The sequence below is a fragment of the Eurytemora carolleeae genome, unplaced genomic scaffold (assembly GCF_000591075.1).
Source record: "Eurytemora carolleeae unplaced genomic scaffold, Eaff_2.0 scaffold1415, whole genome shotgun sequence".
NCBI lineage: Eukaryota > Metazoa > Arthropoda > Copepoda > Calanoida > Temoridae > Eurytemora > Eurytemora carolleeae.
Window position 1 is genome coordinate 2,392 of NW_019397314.1, and position 21,734 is coordinate 24,125.

The 21,734-nt window shown below is 30.2% G+C and overlaps 2 protein-coding genes across 4 annotated transcripts; both read left to right on the forward strand.

The window, feature by feature from the left end:
- The first annotated feature begins 1,844 nt into the window (after window positions 1-1,844).
- LOC111713461 (leucine-rich repeat and immunoglobulin-like domain-containing nogo receptor-interacting protein 3) lies at window positions 1,845-6,134 on the forward strand. Of its 2 annotated transcripts, none has more exons than XM_023488316.1 (6): window positions 1,845-1,945; window positions 2,645-2,793; window positions 3,486-3,537; window positions 4,037-4,132; window positions 4,776-4,834; window positions 6,001-6,134. In XM_023488316.1, exons 1-6 carry the CDS (start codon window positions 1,890-1,892, stop codon window positions 6,105-6,107), a joined length of 519 nt encoding a protein of 172 aa, XP_023344084.1. In that variant the 5' UTR covers window positions 1,845-1,889; the 3' UTR covers window positions 6,108-6,134. The 2 variants fall into 2 exon arrangements, with proteins under 2 accessions (XP_023344084.1, XP_023344085.1); XM_023488317.1 differs by having other exon boundaries at window positions 4,776-4,795; window positions 6,034-6,134.
- A 281-nt stretch (window positions 6,135-6,415) lies between these two features.
- LOC111713460 (uncharacterized) lies at window positions 6,416-17,357 on the forward strand. 2 transcript variants are annotated; one of them, XM_023488314.1, is made up of 11 exons: window positions 6,416-7,038; window positions 8,148-8,209; window positions 10,500-10,552; window positions 10,987-11,049; window positions 11,311-11,412; window positions 11,768-11,851; window positions 12,444-12,518; window positions 12,792-12,830; window positions 15,424-15,455; window positions 16,292-16,373; window positions 17,192-17,357. In XM_023488314.1, the coding sequence occupies exons 2-11, from the start codon at window positions 8,152-8,154 to the stop codon at window positions 17,303-17,305; spliced, it is 702 nt and encodes a 233-aa protein (XP_023344082.1). In that variant the 5' UTR covers window positions 6,416-7,038; window positions 8,148-8,151; the 3' UTR covers window positions 17,306-17,357. The 2 variants fall into 2 exon arrangements, with proteins under 2 accessions (XP_023344082.1, XP_023344083.1); XM_023488315.1 differs by lacking the exon at window positions 6,416-7,038 and having other exon boundaries at window positions 7,921-8,209.
- Window positions 17,358-21,734: the final 4,377 nt, after the last annotated feature.

The window sequence follows — 21,734 nt, forward strand, 5'->3', positions numbered from 1 at the left end:
GTGATTAGCAATTGTGGGGGGGGAGAAATAATTTCAGAGAATTGGGGTAAAATGAAAAATTAGACATCAACTTGTGAATTTATGATATTCTTGATATTTTACCATAAGTTGGCTGAGGGCCAGGTATTATTCGAAAATATATAAAAACCCTGGTAAAATTAAATTCTGAGAATTCACAAAAAGGTTTAGTCCATTTTGCTGAATTTATTAAATTATAATCTAAATATGCCAAGAACTGTTTTAAACATGTACATAAGCAAATCAGGCAAAAAAATGTTATCCAAAAATAAAATTTTAGATTTTTTACATCTGGTTTCAAACGGAATTGAATTGAGTCTTTGCCACAAACTTTTTTTTTAGTCCCATATTTTGTTGCAACCAAAAGCCACAGACCTTCATACTTAAGACTAAAAATGTTATTAGGTCAAAAAATCTAAGCTTGAAGTCCGAAATGTTTATATTGCCAGGTTTTAAAGATAAAGGGATAAGAAAATTTGAATTTTTGGCACAGGCTCAAATATTTTATCTCAAAAATCATTTAGTAATATTTTTAGGGCTAAAATAAACAACACATTTTTATCCAATATAAACCGTTCTTAATATTTTTGAATTGTTACTTTTGTAGTAAAAAATGTGTTCTTGCAGAAACAATTGGATACATTCTGATAAAATCCATTCTGTTCAATATGATCAGTTGAAATTTCCAATTTTGGTGGAAAAGAGATAAAAGGAAAAAAATACATTTTTTAAAAGATTGATCCTGTTTAATTCTGTACTTTTGTCCCTTCGTGAAGGTTAATCGACATACATTTAAAAAAACGTACATTTTAACCCTATCTCTGCTGGGGCACTTGAAAACTAGGATATGCTGGGGGGGGGTCAATTTGACCCCCCCTCTAAATCCCATGTTTGATGTCCAAATATGACAAATGATACATCATTGGAAAGCTCTTGTGCTCTACTTTTAGAATTGCAAATTTGCAAAAATAGAATTTTTTATCGCAAAATCCAGTTATATAGTAAAAATGTTTGCAAAAAAAATTTGTCCAAAAAATTCAAAATTATACATTTTTGACCATGCCATTTCAAATATGCAAAGATTTTTACAAAATTTAAAATAACCTGATTTTTAATCAAGAAAAACTAAAAAAGTGCAAATTTCCTTTGACAGGTTGTTTGCAATTTGTTTTGCAAAACTTGTGCAATTCGTTTCCTTATATGTCAAAGGCTTTCCAAAAAGCTAAATTTTATCAAAATCTGACAAGTGAAAGTGGGTCAAAACAAAGATTTAGTTTGTTACAGGAAAAAGCAGTCATTCAGGCAGTGTGCCTAATTAAGGACTCAGGCGCGCAGTTAGTATTAAAGCTCGCTTTTAGGCCTAACGGGAGGGNAAAAAAACTACAGGGGGGGGTCAAATTGCCCCCCCCCCCCAGCAGGAATAGGGTTAAAAAAGACTTAAAATAGTTAAAAGATATTTATGTTGAGTTTCTTCAATTTGCAATACAATTTTCGCTCATAAGTTTGTGCAATTTAAGTATAGAGGAATCGCGAAAATTTGCTTTGCAAATAGCGATATGTATATTAAACATTTTTTATTCCTCAAAATTTAGCTCATGTCAGTGGTGGAGGCTTTAGAAGCTGTTGGTCTGAGGGATTCTCTGTTTGAATTCAACAACAGTCTCAGAAAAACCTATGACACTCAATAAATTTGTAAATAAACAGTTTAATTTGAAATATACTATTTACAATTGAAGAAAGAATTGTTTACATTTCGTAACAACTATATTTCTATAGTCAAAATAAACTAAAATTATAAATGAATAGGCCTGCCTTTTCTTATCTTTCAGGCAGTGTAGTATAAAGTTTAGTTAAACTACACACCTAGAACAATGAAAATATTAATACTGGGTGTCATCTGCATAAATATCATCTGTCAAATCAAAGGGTTAGTGAAATACAAACTTTAAATGGACTGTAAGCATAATTTTTAACCACCCTGGACGTTTTCAGTGATACAGTAGTAACAAATGCAAATTACAAAAAATGGTTGCAACATTTCTTTTATAGAAAGAGGAACAAAACGATATTCATGCCACAGTTTTTGGTTCTAAGTGTATCAAGTAACCAAATTTTAATTTTAATTTTATATTTAACCTTAGATTGTTAATTTTATGTCATTTTTCCTTTTTTAACCTAGAAGTGGAAATAATTTTCTTTTTAACTTTCAGAATTCCAAAACTCTCTCAAATACAAAAGCAAGATAGGAACATGAATGCAAATTAATTTCTTGTATAATAAGATATTAACATTTAGTGCGACAAATATGAAGTTTTTCATTGAGAATCAGAAAACTGTGGAATGAATGTCGTCTTTTTATCTTTCACTTTAGATTTTGTGATTAGCAATTGTTGCATATGATATATTTCTGAAAATGTTGATGTTGAAAACCCATAATCCCGTTTGATCTCGATATTTACTATTAGCAGTTTTAATTTGAGGACCAATGATTTATTTCTACATTAAATTAATCTGTAGATTAACAAATTTTTCCACAATGCAAGAGTTTTCCAACCTGAAAAAAATGTTATCCTTGCAAAATTAAGTACAGTGCAATTGAGGATTTATTTGAATCTTTTTATTTAAGAGATGCTGATCCAGTTTGGAGTAGCAAAACAGATGGTATTGCTCACAGCTGTGACAGCAGCTGGAAGAAACAGCTGGGATTTACATGCAGCTGTTCAAAGCCAGCTGTTGACTGTAAGCGTATGAATATCTCCAATATTGAAGATCTAGGAAAAGAGATGTTTGATTATTTTACAGTAATAACCTGAAAACTCTGATAAAGGAAAACTTTATAGCAATATAAAAGTGTATTTGGACTAGTTATAAGTCAAACAGTTTTACTAGTCAATTATTAGATCACTTATAAAGTGAAATGTGTCTGTTTAAACTTCACAATTGCTGTGGCCCATTTGTATTGGACTATTTCAAGTCATTTGGTAATAACTTGAGTCTAAAAGTTGTCAATCTATTTCCAGAAATGTTTGATGAAACAATTTGTTAAAATCTTCAATTCATACACAGGCCACAGGGTGTCCTACATAAAATTGGATTTATCAAAGTGCTTGCATTTTACAACATGACAAAGCGACAAGATTATCCAAAAAACGAGCTTTTAACCAATCCAATTAGATGTAGGACACGTCTGAATAAAATGGAAAACTAAACTTATACACAATAAAAAATGCATAATCAGATACTCACAGTGGTTAATTTGTTTCACTTTTTTACCAGATCCTGTAGTTTAACAAGGTAGATCACCAAGATCATCAGATTTATTTTAACAAGGTAGATCACCAAGATCATCAGATTTAGTTTAACAAGGTAGATCACCAAGATCACCAAAATCATCAGATTGCCTCAACAAAATGTTTAAAGTCGATAGCTACACTAAAAAATGAAAACACAACAAACATCCTTGACAGATATCCCAGATGAAACTACTAATTTAGATCTATCTTTTAATAATCTCTCCAGGTAAACAATCGTATTAACCAGACTTACATACTACATAGGGAGGGGAGGTAAGGGGGCTTAGTCCACCTCCTGGATTAGTAAAATCCAAGGCTTTCAGGGTGGGGGGGGGGTCAGGCCCCATGGGGTGATTAGTCTCTCCTCCCGCTGTGTACGCCCTAGACCTTAACTATTAATAAAGTTCTTTAATCGGATTAAATAAATTTGATTTTTGTATTTTGATTTTTTTTTATAAATACTGAAATATTAATAATGCTCTAATATTATAACTACTTTTGATAAATACCTTTCTTTTAATCTACTTTTTTAATAAAAAAATGTTCTCCCAATTTATTTCCAAATGTTCTCGATATCCAAAATACAATCATTTAAATGATATTCAAGTTATAACAACTAAGTATAAAAAAATCTCAGTAGAAATGCATTATAGGGAGATCAGAATATTAATCTTTCCGCAATTGTTTTTTCAACCACGGTACATATATCATATGTTTCATTTCAGTTTACTAGATGATCTAACAGGGTTCCCTTTCCCAGTAGAAGAACTATTCCTTTCTCATAATAATCTAGAAACCCTGTCAAACCTAACATTCTACAAGTAAGCTGGCTACAAACTTAGAGCTTTCAGCGAACAAAAATTTTTGCTAAAACATGGACATTTTCGCAAAAATTTTCTTTCCTATTTTGGCAACTTTTTGCAAAATATTGTATTTTTCGCGAAAATAAATTTGCTAAAGGAAGATAAATGTTGCGGAATTTCCTGAAAAAAAATCATAACATGAGACTATTTCGCGAAAAAATTCAAATTTTTTTACAAACGAAATGCGAAAAAATACAAAATTTTTGGCGAAAAAATATTTTCGAGAAAAATGCAAAAATTTTGTGAAACGATTTCCACATTATGCTGTAACACACTACACAATTCATTATTTCATTTTTACTAAAAATGTTGACATGATCTTACTGGTTGCATCAAATGTTAATTTCATAAAAGATAAAATCTTAAAGACAACTATACAGAATTTATTTGGTGTTTTTATTTATGGGGCCTGCCACTGTATGCTTTAGATCTTGTTTCTTAATTTACCACCAAAATACTCTTTTGCAGGCAGAAGCCTAAGTTCGCCCTTTGAATTGTAAGATTAAAAAATAGTTTGGTCTTTATTAAAGTCTCATCTTTTTTTGCTAACTAGCTAGTTTTTCATATAAATATTTATTTTCTGACTAATTCTATTTTTTAGTTTTCCTCTTTTAAAGTTTTTGGATTTATCTCACAATAATCTAAAAATAATAGAACCAGGTAAATATATTTATTTACATTTATTTATATAAATTTACATTAATTTACATTTATTTGCATTAATTTGCATTTATTTACATTTATTTACATTTATTTACATTTATTTACATTTATTTGCATTTATTTACATTTACTAGAAATTCAAGGCGCTTCGCGTCCATCTTCTATTTAAATTGTGAACATGTTTTTTTTTGTTTACATTTTAAAACCAAGAAGAAAAAAATTTTGCGGATTTTTAAAAAAAATCGCGAATTTTCAAGAATTTAATTTTTTTACAAAATCACATTTTCAAAAATTTTTATCATATATAAACCTTCCCTGTGGTCACATGATGTCCCACAAAAAATTTGGGCCCGATCGGTTCAGCCGTTTTGACGTTTATTGGATACAAACAAACAAACAAACAGACAAGCCAAATTCATATGTAGATTTACATTTATTTACATTTATTTACATTTATTTACATTTATTTGCATTTATTTACATTTATTTACATTTATTTACATTTATTTACATTTATTTACATTTATTAATATTTATTTTCATTTATTTACATTTATTTTGAATACAGAAATATTTGACTTTCTTGTAAGGCTTTTAATGCAGCCATCTTAAAGTTACAATGGGAATTTAAAAATACCGAAAACATTTAAATCAGATGACATTTTTGAATGTTGACCTAAATTTGCCACTTTTAAAGCAAAATCAGAATTTTATGTTTTTTATTGTCTCAACAAAAGTATATAACTTGAATGAATTTTTCTAATTTTCTAATTCTAGTTTTTAACTTTAATACTTTATTTTAATCAAATTTTTCAATATTTTTAAATTTTTATATAATATCAGATGAAAACATTTTGAGACTCCTATATTTCTTGTTTTTCATTCTTTCTTCTTGATCGTCCATTCTTTGTTCATCCTTCAATCATATTTCATAATTTTGGAAATAAAAATTAATGAATTTTTTGGATGATCCTGCAGCTAGCCAAATTGCAGAGAAAGAACTATTTTTTCGAGCCTTGTATAAAATTTGTGTTAGTAAATAACTGAATTTAGTAAACATAGAATTTTTACATTTTTTAAAGTAATACATGATTTCCTAATAGCTTTCAAAAAATGTTATATGATACTCAAAGATTTTTTCTAAAAAATCTTTTTTTTGTAAGGAATAATATATCATCTATCGAATCTGGAGACAATGGATTTATCTCACAATAAGCTAAAAGCCTTTTCTCCAGCAGTCTTTCCAGTAATAAACAGTATTCAACGGTAAGTATTTTTATTGCCTTAAAGGGGAATAAAAAGTACATATGCGCAGAACTTTTTTTAAGCCCCCCCCCACAAAAAAATAAAACAAGAAGTTCCAAAGAAGTTGATAATTATAATAATGATAAAATTCAGTATAAGTAGATATTACCTTTGCGTGTAAATCTTTATATGATATATAAAAAAATAATAATAATTAGTATTACATAACAATAAAGATTTTAAGATATACGCTTATATAAATGTTACAGTTGAATATTTAGGTTTTTCTAAAATATAAATTGTTCATTCTCTTATTTAAAGATAATAATTACATTATAACAACATGTAGATATTGATAATAATATTAAGTATTTTGACTATTAAATACTCTCATTTTTAGGAAGCAAGCGAAGGAAAACATAAATGTTTTGATATTTTATAAACCAAGGCTCTATACACGTCTAATAAGTTTAAGACCCTTGTTGGCTATGGCCAAAGGAGCAAACGCGTGATAAACAGGGTTACCATCAAAGGATCTCAGACTATAATGACATTCACAAATGTATCAAATATATCTATTATAACCAGTTAATTTGGGTTTTTATCCTCTGAAAATCATCATTTAATGACAGTTAAATGAAACATGTTTCCATCTCCTGCGACCCAAAACTGTGTACATAAATTCTGTACAGTCTTCTCTGAAGTATCATCCTTTGTGGTAACCCTGTACATTATTCCGTACATAAAAAAACAGAAGAAAACTTAGTTAATATTAGTTAAGATTGGTATCAATTCATTTTTGTTTGAAAAGATGGTTCTAACAGAAAAAATGTCGTATTCCTGCATGGCAATAAGATTATAGGATTTGAATCCTTCTATTTTCAAAATGGAGGGAAAACAGCTGCACGGTTTGCTTATAGGCTTAGGAAGGAGCTCAGAGGCCAAGGTCTAAGCAGGTATAAACATTGCTTAAGCCTCTTCAGGCTGACGTCTGGTTTACCCATAATAGTCTGCAATATCAATTTATTAAGCAAAAAATGTGGCAAAAACAAAAAATGCGCGAAATATGATAAATTATACATTTTTGAAAAGCGCTTACCATGGCGAATTCAAATTTTCAAAAATATTTAGAAAATTTTGTAAAACTAAATTTGTATTTAAGGAAAACTGTGCAAATTCTGTCCAAAAATCTATGCAAAATTTCATCGCAAACATTGTTCAATTTGTTTCCTCTTGTTAAAGGCTTTCTAAAAAGCCATAAAAAGTCTAAATCCAATGACCGGAAGTAGATCTGAATATAGATTTAATCTGGTAAAGGTTAAATAAGGCATTCAGGCAATATGCATGAGGAGGTGCATATGTTAGTAAGATAAGTTATAATATTTGAACAGCCTCAGACCAATAATTTTTTAAAACGTCAGGCTCCCCCCCCCCCCAGCCAGAATAGAGTTAATATTCTGTTATTACAGAGAGGTCCATGAAACTGTAAAATTGGCCGGAAGATGACTGTTGGACTCAAGTTATTAATATACAATAAACACAAAACTAAGCAATTTTGGAGTTTAGACACACCCTGACCCATTTCAGTATCTTGATTTTCTACATAGATAAAGGCAACACAACAGCAAAACACATAAAGTGTCTTTTTATTCCACAGTTCTATGGCAACTCACATTTCCCCTTCAAACCAAAGATTAACTATAAGATCCTTGTTTAACGATTCTGAAAAATTCTGATAATATTTTCTTTGCCCTTACTGAGGCCGAATTTTAAGAATTTGAGCCACGGCTTTGATTTAAGCCGCGACTCAAATATGGTTGTTCCACTTAAAATTGTATTCAATGTTTCGAGATTTAAGCCGGCGCTCAATTAAAACGGGTATTTTAAATTCATTAAATTCGGACACTGGGTAATCAACAAGGCTACTTAAAAAGGAATATTCAACTAAGAATTAAAAATGATAATGTCTTGAGAAAGGTTTAACGGCCCACCGATGGTTTAAAAATGAAATAATAGATTAAACAAATTATAGAGAAGCAAATCAAAATTTCATTTTTAATTCTAGGGTAATGTTTGATCTTCAAAGAAAGTATTTATTAGATCAGCAAGTTGAATTCATTCTTTCAGGTAAGCAGAATTTTTGAGGTTTAATAGGCAAAAAAATTGCTGACATGGCATAAAAAATGGATGGCTGTCAAATAAGCGAAAAAAAGTTTACATTTAACACAAATAAGTCCTAGAATTTTTGATGCCAAATAAACAATTTTTTTGTTAAATACAATCAATTTTTTGTCGCTTATTTTACCATCATCAACATTTTTCGGCCAAGTAAGCTATTTCGTCATTTGGAATTTTAGAGTACATTATTTTTGCTCCGTTCTTAAACATGATATTTGACCTTACCTGGATCCACAAGAATCTGAGATATTTAACCGAAATGTAGAAAACTTGTATTTTCTGTAATGTTGCTTTTAATAAATTATGTCTAATTGTATCTGTGACTAATGATAAAATAGCGAAAGGTTTTTTAAAGTGGTTTATGAAATCAGATCACTGAAATTAAGCACACTTACCCACAGCAAATAACTGGATTGGATATATCAAGACTGGGATTCTCGCACTCCTCACAAACCTTTGGTTTAAAAAAAAAGATCTGATGCCAACATCTGTTTAAGCAATTATAACCTCCTGACGGAAGAAGGGGACAGAGGGGCGACTTTCCATAACTTTTGCAGCGAAAGGGTGCGTACTAACTTTATACTCAACAAGAAAAAAGCTTTTAATCCAAATAAAAGATGATGAAGAGAGAGGATAGGTGGAAAAGCAGGGAGAGTCGATGGTTTCCAGTTACAGATACCTGGAGGTATTCAATCTGGGCTTACATGATTGGGAGCAATGAGGGTGATGTTTCCTGTCTGTAAGGCAACCATGCCTCAATTCAGTGTATCAGAAGAATTTATGCACTCAACTATTCTCAGCCCTAAGAAGCTCTTAAGAAGCTTGATTCTAGTCAGCCTTCTTCTTAGTATGAATGAAGTGTGGATGGATGATTGTGCTGCCAGATTACAACCCCTGGTAGATCAATGAAATCAAGAAATATATAGACCAGGAACCGCCATATCTAATGCGTCAAATTTGTGTACTGCAGTGGGAGGCGATCAAAACAAAGAATTCAGGGGGAAAACATCATTTATGAGGGGGGGGGGGAAATAAAGTATATTGCTATCGTAGACACGAATACTGATTATAAAACGAAAGACTATTTGTTACTTGAGAGTATATGCTTTAAAGACAGGAGAGGGAAATGATAATATCCAAGATTATATTCAAATTGTAAAACGTTATATAAATTGGGATGTTTTAATCAAAGCAAAAACAATTCCTCACTCCATGGGAATCAATGCAAAGAGGAACTGTANTATAGTTGAACAAATCTCACTGAGCATGAATAAATTTTCCATATTGATCTGAAACCCAAAAATCATATTTAAATAAATAATTTGTATCCGCACTAACTTAATATATTAACTAGTTTCTTTTGTTTTTGACTGTAACATTACTCTGTTTATCAGTGTTTAATCCTTTCTCTTCAACTGCTGTGGGGGCACTGGATTTGTTTACATTCCTCCCACAGTGTACAGTACACAATTTGCGTATATCTGAGTTGGGCGTTCCTGGTCTATATATTTGTTGAATGAAATAAAACCTACACCAAACTTTCTCAATGGGAAAAAATTCGAGATTTGACAATTAGATCTTTTTTTTGGGACAACAAATCTTTTATAGAAAAACATCGATTGGTTTATATCTTTGGTCAGTGATAAAAATTGTGCACATACAGTACATAATACTTTTCCAGCAGCATACAATTTTGAAAGTAAAAAAACATCTCAGATTCTAATAAAGGCCTTCAAATAATCCAGAAACTAATTATTTAAAAATAGATTCCAATATCAGGTCCTTACTTTGCTACAGTTGTTGGTTAAATTAATGCTGAAAACTTCTTGAAGATCTTTAAAATGTATAAATTTGAACAATTTGAAAAAAAGAATATCTAAAGTTACACTTATGGAACAAACTTTGTAAATAAATGATTTTCAAGATTCCTTAACAAGTCTAGGGCCAGCTGAGCACGTTCAAACAGTTTCATTACTGTTAGTTAAGCAATCTTAATATTAATAAGGTTTTTTAATCAACGGTGCAAGTTTTTAGTATTAACGGCATTAACGGTTTGCCAAAACTCCAAGCAGAAAAAAAGAACAAAAGTTGGCGTTTTTTTAAATCCATTCATTTCGTTTTCGTTTTCAACCATGAATTTTTTCAAAAACTCCTTTTCGTTAATGATTTAAAAATTGACTAGTTTCGCCCTTCATTAATAGACTCTTCCGTTAGTGTTCAAAAACCTTCGTTTTTTTAGCAATCCCCGATTATGAACTTCCAGATGAAGCTTTTAGTGGACCCTTGGCAAAGGTATGACATTAGACAAGCAAGGTATGGTTTCTATACTTTCCTCTGAAACGTACTAGATTTAGAACTGGTTTCAAAACAAGCTCTGACCTTTGTTTTTATCTTTTAATTGTTTTGATAAATCTAGTTTCTAATAATCCAGATGCAGGTTTACCCACAAAGGATGAGACTTCAGAGATCACTGAACAAAATTTGATCAGCTTTTTTTCTTACTTTAATGGTGACATGTAACTTTAATTTTTCCCTTTTCTTTGCCAATCAATTAGCACACTTTTAAAGACTTAAGACTTAAAAACCTTCAGATTTTGATATTTAAAGATTTTTAGGTCATCATCCTTTGAAGGTAACCCTCTTATGTTTGATCTAAAAATGAGGTTGTACTACTGCAGTTTACGACATTATTTAATTGTATAATTTTTCTCTTGATTTTTTTACAGTTCGGAGAAGTAATGATAAAGAAAACAGTTGTTGGTGTTCAAATAAACCTTAACACCTTTAAGGTATTTTTATTGCTTATTTATTTTTTAGGGCATACCAAATATTTACTATATAGGGTTAGGGGGGGGGGAACTAAGTAAAATGATGATTATGTTCAAAATCATATCTTTCCAAACTAATAGAAACCTTAGATAACTCAGACTATAGATTTCTGCAAGATCGAAAAATCTAGTTAAAAATATCAAAGGTATACACTATCAGGTTTTAAAGATATAGGAATGAGTTTGAGGTAAGTAATCAGTTCCTTTTCTATGTTTCTATAGTTTCCAGAACTCCCTGGTTTGGAGAAAAATCCCTGTGAGGAGCTCACCAAGCCTGAGCTCAAAACTATCCTGGAGAATGGAGCTTTTACAAAACTTCAACAGGGACCAGACTTTTATGAATAGTGGGACTTAATTCAACTACATAGACTTAGCTACTTAGGGCTGGAGGGGCAATAGAAAGATAGTAAGATAGAAAGTGGGACTGATACTATGACATCTTCATGCATCGGACCGACTTATCGTAGGTATAACAACTATTTTTCCAAACCAAAAAATTGTAAAATCAAAATGTAAACAAAGCCCATTTCTTCAAATTGAACCGGCGTTAGTATAGTTGTGGTCTACATAATTGAACTACGTCTAGATAGTTCAAATACGTAGTTAAACTACGTCTACATAGCTGAACTATATCTAATAAGTTGAATTAGGTCTAGCTATTAATAAAATCTGATCTCAGAACAACCTTATGCTGACAAACTGGATTCCAGTGCTGGTTGAAACAGAATCTGATCTGATGTTTGTATTGAGAAAGGATTTAATGGTTAGATTTTAGTATTTTGTTGTACACAACATCAGTGCCAGACAATCGAATTCAAAATACGTGTTTACGAAGATGCAGAGATTGAGAAACATCAAGATGGTTAAAATATCCAATTTAAGTTATAATGATAAGCTATGCAAATGTGCAAAAAGATGCGTTAAGTGGTTGACATTGAGATATTATGTTAGTATTTTTAAATAAAACCTGTTAACAAATTTAAAATCGCAAAGAAACTGAGTTTTTGCAATAAAAACTCAGATTTTCTATTCTCTTTATCTTTGCATCCGAACCCTGCAGAGTTTAGATATTTCAAACTTTGAATTCTGGTAGAATCTTAGTTTGAAATATCACAGGGTTATTTCAGTTATATGGATTAGGAATTTTAAAATTTGAGTTTGTGGCAAAACTCAATTTCTTTTTGCTTTATAATGACATTTAACTATTTATACACATCCTGCATGACGTATTGTCAGTTCATAGTTGGTTTAGTTGGCAATTTTAATAAAAATTTCAAGATTTGAGCCAGTGCTTCATTGGAACCGATTATTGACGTTTCTTAAAATTTGATCTCTGATTTGTTTTTAATTATTAGGCAGTTGTTGAAGGAGACAAAGAGAATCCGAACTCTTTAAGTATTTTAACCATGCCGTTCCCTTCTCACTGTGGGGTAAGTTTAAAATTAAGAATTAAATTCTGAAAAGAGTAGAGAGAGGTAGAGATCTTCAATTAACTAGTTTGAATTCATGTTAACAATTTAAATGAAAAATAATATAAAAATGTATTTGGTGTAAAAAAAGGTTTACAAAGACCTATGTTTTTATAAAACATTGTGACAATCCATTTCATTATCTGTATATTTAATATTTACAATTTTGTTTTTATAATTAAAAATAAAATACGATTATGATAGTTTTGATTCATATATAATTTTAAATTTCAGTTACAAAACTGTATTGATATCTACAGTCAGACTGACAAGGAATAATTTGACAATAACTTTCTTATGTTTTTACGATTAGTTTATTTTAATTAGTTAATGTTAGGAAATAGATGAGTGAGGGGAGGAAGGCCAACCACATCAATCTCTAGTCCGAACCACATTCTTCTCATTTTCTCGTCCGAACCACCTCAAATCCTCGTCCTTTCAATATTATTTTTTTAAGTGTCCGATCCTTGAAAATAAATACATTTTAAAAATATGGCGACGTTAGGGCATAGATGGAATATAAAATTTTCCCAATTAAATTTTAGATTTGTGTAAAAATGAAAATGCTCCATAAACGATGTTCTACAAAAAAGCGTCTGTATCAAGAGCCCTTTCTTTCGCGGAAAATGCCACAAAACATTCTCAAACTAGATCTAAACAACTTTTTGTAATATTCCAGCTGAATTTGGGTTTGAAATATGACTTAAAATTTTTATATGATTAAATACTGTTTGAATTCATAGGGTTGTGACCAATTAATTGTAGCAAATGATTTGAATAATATAAATTGAACATTATTTTTTCTATAATTTTAAGCATGCGGCAGGCAGAAATGATCTCCTAGTGGGGCCAACAAATCTACCTTATTTTAAATAAATCCGAAATCAATGATTATTTTGTATGGGTTGAAATGGAAAGATTAAAGACCATGTTCACGCGAATTCTTTGGTATAAATTTTTATTTGTGAAAGTTATCCATTTTGGAGGCAAAAGAGATTCAATTTTTATCCTAAATAATGTTTGACATCATTTTAAGATTCCAACATCTCAAAATCCTTGGAAAACTTTATTCTAGTCATGTTTTATGCCCTATCGTCGCCATATTTTTAAAAAATGTATTTATTTTCAAGGATCGGACACTTAAAAAAAATAATATTGAAAGGACGAGGATTTCGAGGTGGTTCAGACGAGAAAATGAGGAGAAAGTGGTTCGGACTAGAGATTGATGTGGTTGGCCTTCCTCCCCTCGATGAGTTTTATGGGAAGTTAGGTTAATTCTCAGGAAAAGTTGGGTTAGATTTTAGAAATAGGTTGGTTAAAGTTAAGAAATAGATAATTTAAAAAAAATTAATTTTTATTTATTATTTTCTCTTTGAAAACTTGAGGTATGTTCATAAATTTGCTTAAAATGTGTTGTTACTTCTAGATGTCTTAAAATGGATAAAGTAAATGTTTAAAAAATGTTAAACGAAACTTATTAAACATACCTTTTATAACTTTGAATTGTGGAATAAGTTTGTTTTCAGGGAGAGTTTAGTTAAATTTTAGTAACTAGGCTTTAAGGGCGCTTCGCGCCCATATTCTAATTCAATTGTGAGCATGTTTTGTTTGGAACAACTTCAAGCAAAAACAAAAAAATTACGCGGAATTTATAAAAATACTAGCTAAAGGGCTAAGTATTGCCAGTGGAAAAAAGAATTAAAATTTTTTTTGGAAAACTAAAAATGTTTTGAAAAAAATAATTTTGAATCTTTTTAGCCTTTCACACCCCCCGCCATATTCTATTTCAATTGTAAGCATGTTTTCTTTGTGTACAATTCAAAACAAAAACATACAAAATTTTGATGAATTTATAAAAAAAATTCAAAAATTGAATTTTGTGAGAGGCAGATTTTTGAAAATGCGACCATCCATAAACCTTCCCTGGGATCACGCAAGGTCCCACAAAAAATTTGGGCCCTCGGTTTTGACGTTTATTGGATACAAACAAACAAACAGACACCCAAACACCCAGTCAAGCAAAGTACATATAGCTTTGCTTTTAGGGCGCTTCGCGCCCATCATCTATTTCAATTGTGAACATTTTGTCTTTGTATACATTGTAAAACAAAACAAAAAACAAAAAATTTGACGGATTTTATAAAAATTTTTTGTAGATTTTTCAAAATTCTTTAAATTCGAATTTTTTTCGAAGCAAATTATTGAAAATTTAATTATTCATAAACGTTCCTTGGGCACGTGGATTTTATGGTTCTGCCAATATTCCAGAAAGCTGTGACTTTCAATCACATATTTGTCCCGTTAAACATAATTGTTTTGCCTTTTTTTAAAAATACTTTTTTGTCGCCATTTGCATTTTGAATGAAAAAGTATGAAAAAACAAATAGATGAAACCGAATACTGTTCACTCTGGTTAGTTCGGGGTGTGTTTAAAATTTGGGCCCGATCGGTTTAGCCGTTTTGACATTTATTGGACACAAACAAACAGACAAACAGACAGACAGACAAGCCAAATTTATAAAGAAGAAGATTGATTGGTTTATTTCTAAGAATAGACTAGTTTATATTTATTTGATACAGTTTAATCCAAAACTTTGGAGACATTGAAAGAATTTATACAATGTTGTAATTTATATATTGTTGTTTCTATACCTACTGATAATGGAATGCTGCAGATGTTTAGATTTAAATTATTTATTTATTTTTACAATTACTGAGATTTAGGTATAATTGTATAAAACCCATAGAAAAAGTGTAAATGCGACATTTTATAAATTCTTTTGATGTCTCCAAAATTCTGGGATAAAATGTAGTATTTTCTTTTCTAAATACTTTTGCATGTATTAAATTATGATTTATCTGCTAGACCTGTTATAACCATGTGTTGATGCAAATAAGGTATTTAATTTGTTTTATATTGTAAAATGGAAGCAAAAAATGTCTGAATTCCCCCCCTTGCCCTTGAATATAGGAATTGTATTATACATGGTTATCCAAAAAGTATGAAACCGTAAACTAGCTCCAGCTGTCAATATGACGATATTGTCTGAATTATATAATTAGAGTAAAACTATTTTTTATGTTACTTAAAATAAATTCATTTTTTACAGATCTTTGTAGTTAATGTAAAATAAATGACTATAATGAAGGATATAAAACAAGGTGAAAGCTGAAAGATATGAAATGAAGCCTTTACTTGATGGAGTTTGTAAATGCCAGAAATAAGTGGAAAATGCAAATCAAATCCAATTAAAACCAAAAATTTGATATACAGCATGATATTTTTCTAGGGGGGGGGTAAATAAATTCTGGGGGGGGGGGGTAAAAAAATTTAAATTAAAAAAATTTCCCCCCCCCTACAGAATCCTTATTTACGCCCCTGCCCCCCTCCCCCCTTGCCCTTTAATATAAAGATTGTATAATACATTGTTATCCAATATGACGATATTGTCTGAATTATAATCCTTTTCATGGCAAATATAATGATCAGGCAATGAACAAAACAAAAGTTAACTGTTGCGTGTAAATGAAAACAACAATAGGTAAAAGACAGTGTAAATTCAGTACAGTAGTCTCTGAATTCTCAATTTTTGTAAGTAACCCTGTATTTAAAAAGAATTTTTTGTAAACGATTCTATATTCCAAATTTATCAAACAGAAATATCAGTGTTTTGTTAAAAATTAATTTTGATAGAAATATTCACTATTGGTAAACTTCAATAATTTTTCTACAGAAATACTTTGAAGCAATCTGCAAGAGTTAAGTCTGGACAATATGGTCAGCTTAAATTAGAAATCGCAGTGGAAGAATTTCAGGTTAGGAATAAATTAACTTTTCCTCAATAAAGAAAAAATGCTAATATGTTAATTAAACTGAATTTCCGCCTTAAACTCTTAGACGCTTTCCCATATTATGGCAACCATACAGAATAAACGTTGAATATTTATTCTAGCAGATTCCTAATTTAAATTTCAATTAAAGGTCTACTAAATCAGGTTTCCAATTTATTATGATCAGAAAATTGGAGTTTTAAGCAAGAAATTTATTTAAGAGTTTTATAGTACAATGTGTCCCAATAAACAAGGGAATTAATGGGAATTATATCATCTTGGTCCATACGGGATTTTCGTTAACATAATTGTGTAGTATCTGCACAGTTAAAACATTTAACACCGAAAACTACTAGTCTCGGGATTTCCAAAATGTGGTCTTCAATATTATTACCTTAATAATAAACGAAGATATTAGTAAATTTTCCCAGATTCTAGTTTATTGAAAATCAACAAAATTGTTCAAAAATTGAATATCTCCGTCAATTTTAAAGATACAAAGGAAGTACACCTTATTTTGGAAAGCTCATTAGCCGTCCGATCTCTTTTTAATGCATTTTATATCATTTATCAATTATCGGATATTCAAGCTGTCTCTCAATTCCTATGTTTATTGGGACACCCTGTACATCCAAGCCATACCTTTAGAATACCTGTAATGTTTTACAGAGCTATACTACAACATTCCTATACTTGATTAAAAGATAAATTTGTGTAGATTAAAAAATTTCAAATTACATAAATCGATGTGAAATTGATGCGGTTGCCACCCTTCCTCTAGATTTAATATGTATAAATTTCAGATTGCATCAGTGCTGAAAGCTTTGGAAGCAATTGGGTTAAGCAATTCTTTGTTTAAAGTGAATAGTATGAATCGAACCTATGACACACAATATGTTTGTAAACTTGCAGTTTAGTTTAAATAGAATATATTATTTTTAATAAATCTATTGTCACACGTAATTTTATATCGACTAGTTTGGGAACCTTAATCAACCCATTCAATTAGAAATTTGTGAATCCCGTGGTTCTACTTAGTTAAATCAAAATTTAAGGCAAATCGGTCCAGAGGTTTCGGAGTTATGATCTGACATGCAAACAGAGATTACTACTATATATATTACTAGCTGATGGTCCTGGCGTTGTCTGTGGAAAAAATTTTTTTGAAAATTTTGAAAAATTTTTTTTTAAAATTTTGAAAAAAAAATATTTTTAGATAAATCATTTAGAAAAATATTTTTTTTTAATTTTTAGCCTATATCACCCCCCGGCTACCTATGAGTGTTCACAACAAATTTCAGACCAAACGGTCCAGCCGTTTGGACGGCTACACACAACATATATTTGAATCATGTGGATTTAACGGTTCTGTCAATATTCCTGAAAGCTGTTAACCTTTTTTCTTAAAACTTTATTGTTGGCATAGAATTTTGAATAAAAATGAATAAAATAAACAAATCCGTAAAGTAAATGATTATTTAATTAAAGACCAAAACACGTTTGATTTCAAATAGAAGAAACCGAATGCTGCTCACTCTGGTTAGTCCGGGGTGTCGAATGTCTTGTTTGATTATATAGACAGATAGATATAGATTATTATAGTTGGACCCACACACCGTGGGCCGGAATCAAGACAACCGTTGGTCTAAGATGATACAGGCCTGAAAGAAACAAGAGTTTTGCCGAATTTCAGGCTCCTAGGTCTAAAACCGTGACTGAAATTTATATTTAGCCTTCCAAGAACCCAAAAAATTCAATAAAAAATAATAACGAATACATCGAAAGAATTCATCAAATGTTGTATTCTTCACTTTCTGATAATGGACTGTTGCAGATATTTAGTTTTTTAATTAAATGATTATATGGAACTATTTTCACAAATACTGTAATTTACGTAATATAGTATTAAACTCATTGAAAAATTGTCAAGACGACATCTTTCAATGTATCCGTTATTAAGGGTTTCACTGTATCTTAAAATGCACCTGAAGCCGGTGAATAATGCACATTTGTTTTTGTTCCGATATTTTCAAAATTGTTTGATATATTGACAAAAAAAACGATATTTTTGGTCGGATTTTTACGATTTGAAAATTTCTGAATTTATTGTTTAAATACGAATCTTTTAGTACCCATATTTGTGAATTATTCAGCCTTAAATTTTTTAAAAACTGGTTTCCGGTTAGAAATTTCAGCTTGTGAAGACTAATCCTATGCACATAGAGGGGAGTGCAGTGGTAAATATTGATCATCCCTAGTCTAGACACTTGTAATTGTTAATCATTTAATTTCTTTTAACTTTTTTTATTTGAAAATTATCCATATTTAATTATCAGACGTTGTAAAAAATTTTTGAAAAAAATTCTGTGTATATTTTGTAGTTTTTTGGTAATTTTAGAGATAAACACACAAATTACTCTGCCATCGATAATCAGACAAAGCATTTTCTTTTTTATTATTTGCATGAAAATTTACTGAACAAGTGTAAAATTATTAGAAAATACAATAATGAAACACAGTAACATTAACATCAAAATATGTCAGTATTCTTTACTCATGACTAACATATCACCCATGACTTAAAACTATATTTTGGCCTGATCTCGATGTTTTATATCAACTCTTTCAATCAAAGCAGTGCCCGAAAATGGCGATTTTTTTTTAAATGACTTCATATTTCCTTTTAAGTTTATTTTTCTATACACTCCTCAGAAAAGCTCTTTCAGAGAAATCTCCTTCAAATTCTCTCCTAATATTTATTTAAAAATTTTACGAATATCAAAATTTCACACTCATTTATTTAAATTTGTATTAATGAGTTACTACCTGATTATTGCCAATAGCGGTTGCCTTTCTTTGAAACGTGAAATATCTAAAAAAAAATTGAAAGATAGCAAAAAGGAACAGAGTAAATCAACAAAATCAAATTTTTACATTCCCAAATCCACATATCTGCAATCTGGTTCCATAAACATTTGATTTTTCAAACTTAAACTATTCAAAGTAACAGAATTTATTAAAATATAAAGGTCACAAAATCAGGTTGAAAAGATATAGAGATTCAAAACTTTGACTAATCGGAGAGAGTTCAATTCCTTAATTAGTCAAACATTGTTTGAATAATTTATCCTTAATTCAGTTAACTGCTATAATTTACAAACATCAATGAAAGGGTGGATTTTTGATGCAGGCATCAAAGGAACTGATTGCTAGTCACAAAATTTACTTTTTCTTGCCATTACGATATTTTAACTTGGAAGTTATTTGGTCAGTGGTCTCAATTATTTCCGAAAAATTTTCCATTTTGTAAATTGGAAAATTCTGGTTTCCATTCCATAAACAGTAATATTTCCAGCTTCCATTCCGCTGCGGGAAACAAAATAGAAATTCATTTCAGTAAACCTGAAAACTTCCTATTTAAATTTTTATTGTATTGAATCATACTGAAGTATTCATGAGATGCAGGGCTTATACAGCGAAGGGGGTCTTAACCTAACAAAAGTTTCATATGTTTTTAATGTTATTTTCGGAAACGTGTTCTGGAAATGTTTGGAATAACGTTCTGGAATATTCAGGAACAATTTGAAACAGAATTTTCTGGAACGATATTCCGGAAAAACGTTATACGAAATGTTTATCCTAGAATTATTTTGTAATGTTCCAGAATTCTGGAAAAAGGTGCATGAAATTTCCGGTTTACGGGGGGGAGGAGGTGGAGCGACGGGAATTCAGAATTTTTTTTCCATATTGGAAATGGAAGCAAATACAGGATCATTTATGAATGTAAACTGGAATTCTTGTGGAAACCAAATCCTTCAATTGTGAGTTATTTTTGTAAATCAAAAAGTAAAAGCTTGAATTATCAAAGATTTTGCTCATCTGATTGAAATTTTGAAAATTTTGGGAATGCTCTCGAAAAATGAAATGACTTGAATGCTTCAGAAAGTTGCAATATTCAAGTCGGAACGTAAAAATCAATTTAAATACAAACAAATCCTTAATTTAAATATAACAGCCTGTAATCAAAATATTATTAAATATCAACTTTATAGGAATGCGTCGAAAAAGTCAATGATTATAGGTTGTAATATCAGAATGATTTGTTTGAAATTAAGTTGAACAATCCGAGTTAAATTGTAAAACGTTCTGAATTTGTAACGACGCTATGGTTCTATGGTATGAGTCGTTTTTAAAAATTTTCTCCTTATAGACGCAACAAATTAGTAGCAAACTGCACCATTGAATATTTTTCGACTCTTTCATTTTCGCAAACACTCCCTTTAAAAGAGGTATAATTTTTGTTTGTTTGAACCTTTTGTTCCAGATCTTTTCCCTAAACCCATCATCATTCCTGAAATATTTTTTTCTACGTATTTATTAAAATAATAAAAAAAATTCAAATTTGCAAAAACGAATCACCTGTTTCTGATATATGGTATGGATTTGCGACCAATCCGATATCTCTCCTGGTAAAAGTTAAGAATGTTGTTATAAACTATTTATTTTTTGCTTTTTAAATGTGGTTTTGTGACAGTGGAATAGTATCGGAGTGGAATCAAGAAAAACAAAAGGACTTCCCAAAAAAATTAGTCATCATTTTTTACATAGAGATTTAAAAAGTTTTGCTAAAAAAGTCAATAGAAAGTTGTAAGACCGAAAAAAAATATTTTCAAAACATCTTGATTTGGGTATCAAAACATGTGTCTCAAACCGCTGAATACTGTCCACAATTTAGTTTCTGATAAATTAAATTGTCTGATTTATGACCAAAAAATTGGTTTAATAATTAACAAAATCATTTGAAGTCAATTTTTCTGAATTCACGTTTTAAGGCAAATCTTTTGACACCAATATTGATATATTTTAACGACATTTTTTTTCGCTGACTTTTTTGCGAAATTTGCCGTGAGAAAAGTGTACGTGCGCAAAAAAGATCTGGACCTAACAGAGGGTTCATAATAGTTCTGACAAAATTTGCCAACTGCCCCTAAAGGTCGCCAATGAAAAAGTAGGTAAATCGACCAACCCTAATCTATAACCCTACTTGTTGAAGGGAGGTGAGGTAGTAATAATTTGAACTTATCTTTTTTGAGAGGGTTCGAGAAAAAGAAGTGTTTTCGGAAAAAATACTTAGAACCAGAAGAGTTTTAGATAATTTTTTGCCCGAAAAGTATTATTAACACTAAACCAAAATAAATCAATATACATGGAAAAGTACAGATTTATCATTATCAAGTGCAGATTCGGATTTTCCGTATCCAAGACTACGGATCCAATATTTTATTGTTAAACCCAACAGAAAATATGAAGAAAATTTGGAATATGTGGGTTTCAGGATATGTTCAC

Bases quoted from the DNA above. Each gene is read 5' to 3' on its own strand.
- LOC111713461 (XM_023488316.1), top strand. From the start codon at position 1,890: ATGAAAATATTAATACTGGGTGTCATCTGCATAAATATCATCTGTCAA. The intron at 1,946-2,644 runs GTTAGTGAAATA...TTTTTATTTAAG, and splicing joins ATCATCTGTCAAATCAAAGG to AGATGCTGATCCAGTTTGGA. The intron at 2,794-3,485 runs GAAAAGAGATGT...CATCCTTGACAG, and splicing joins CTCCAATATTGAAGATCTAG to ATATCCCAGATGAAACTACT.
- LOC111713460 (XM_023488314.1), top strand. From the start codon at position 8,152: ATGTTTGATCTTCAAAGAAAGTATTTATTAGATCAGCAAGTTGAATTC. The intron at 8,210-10,499 runs GTAAGCAGAATT...TCGTTTTTTTAG, and splicing joins AGTTGAATTCATTCTTTCAG to CAATCCCCGATTATGAACTT. The intron at 11,413-11,767 runs GGACCAGACTTT...ATCTGATCTCAG, and splicing joins CTTTTACAAAACTTCAACAG to AACAACCTTATGCTGACAAA.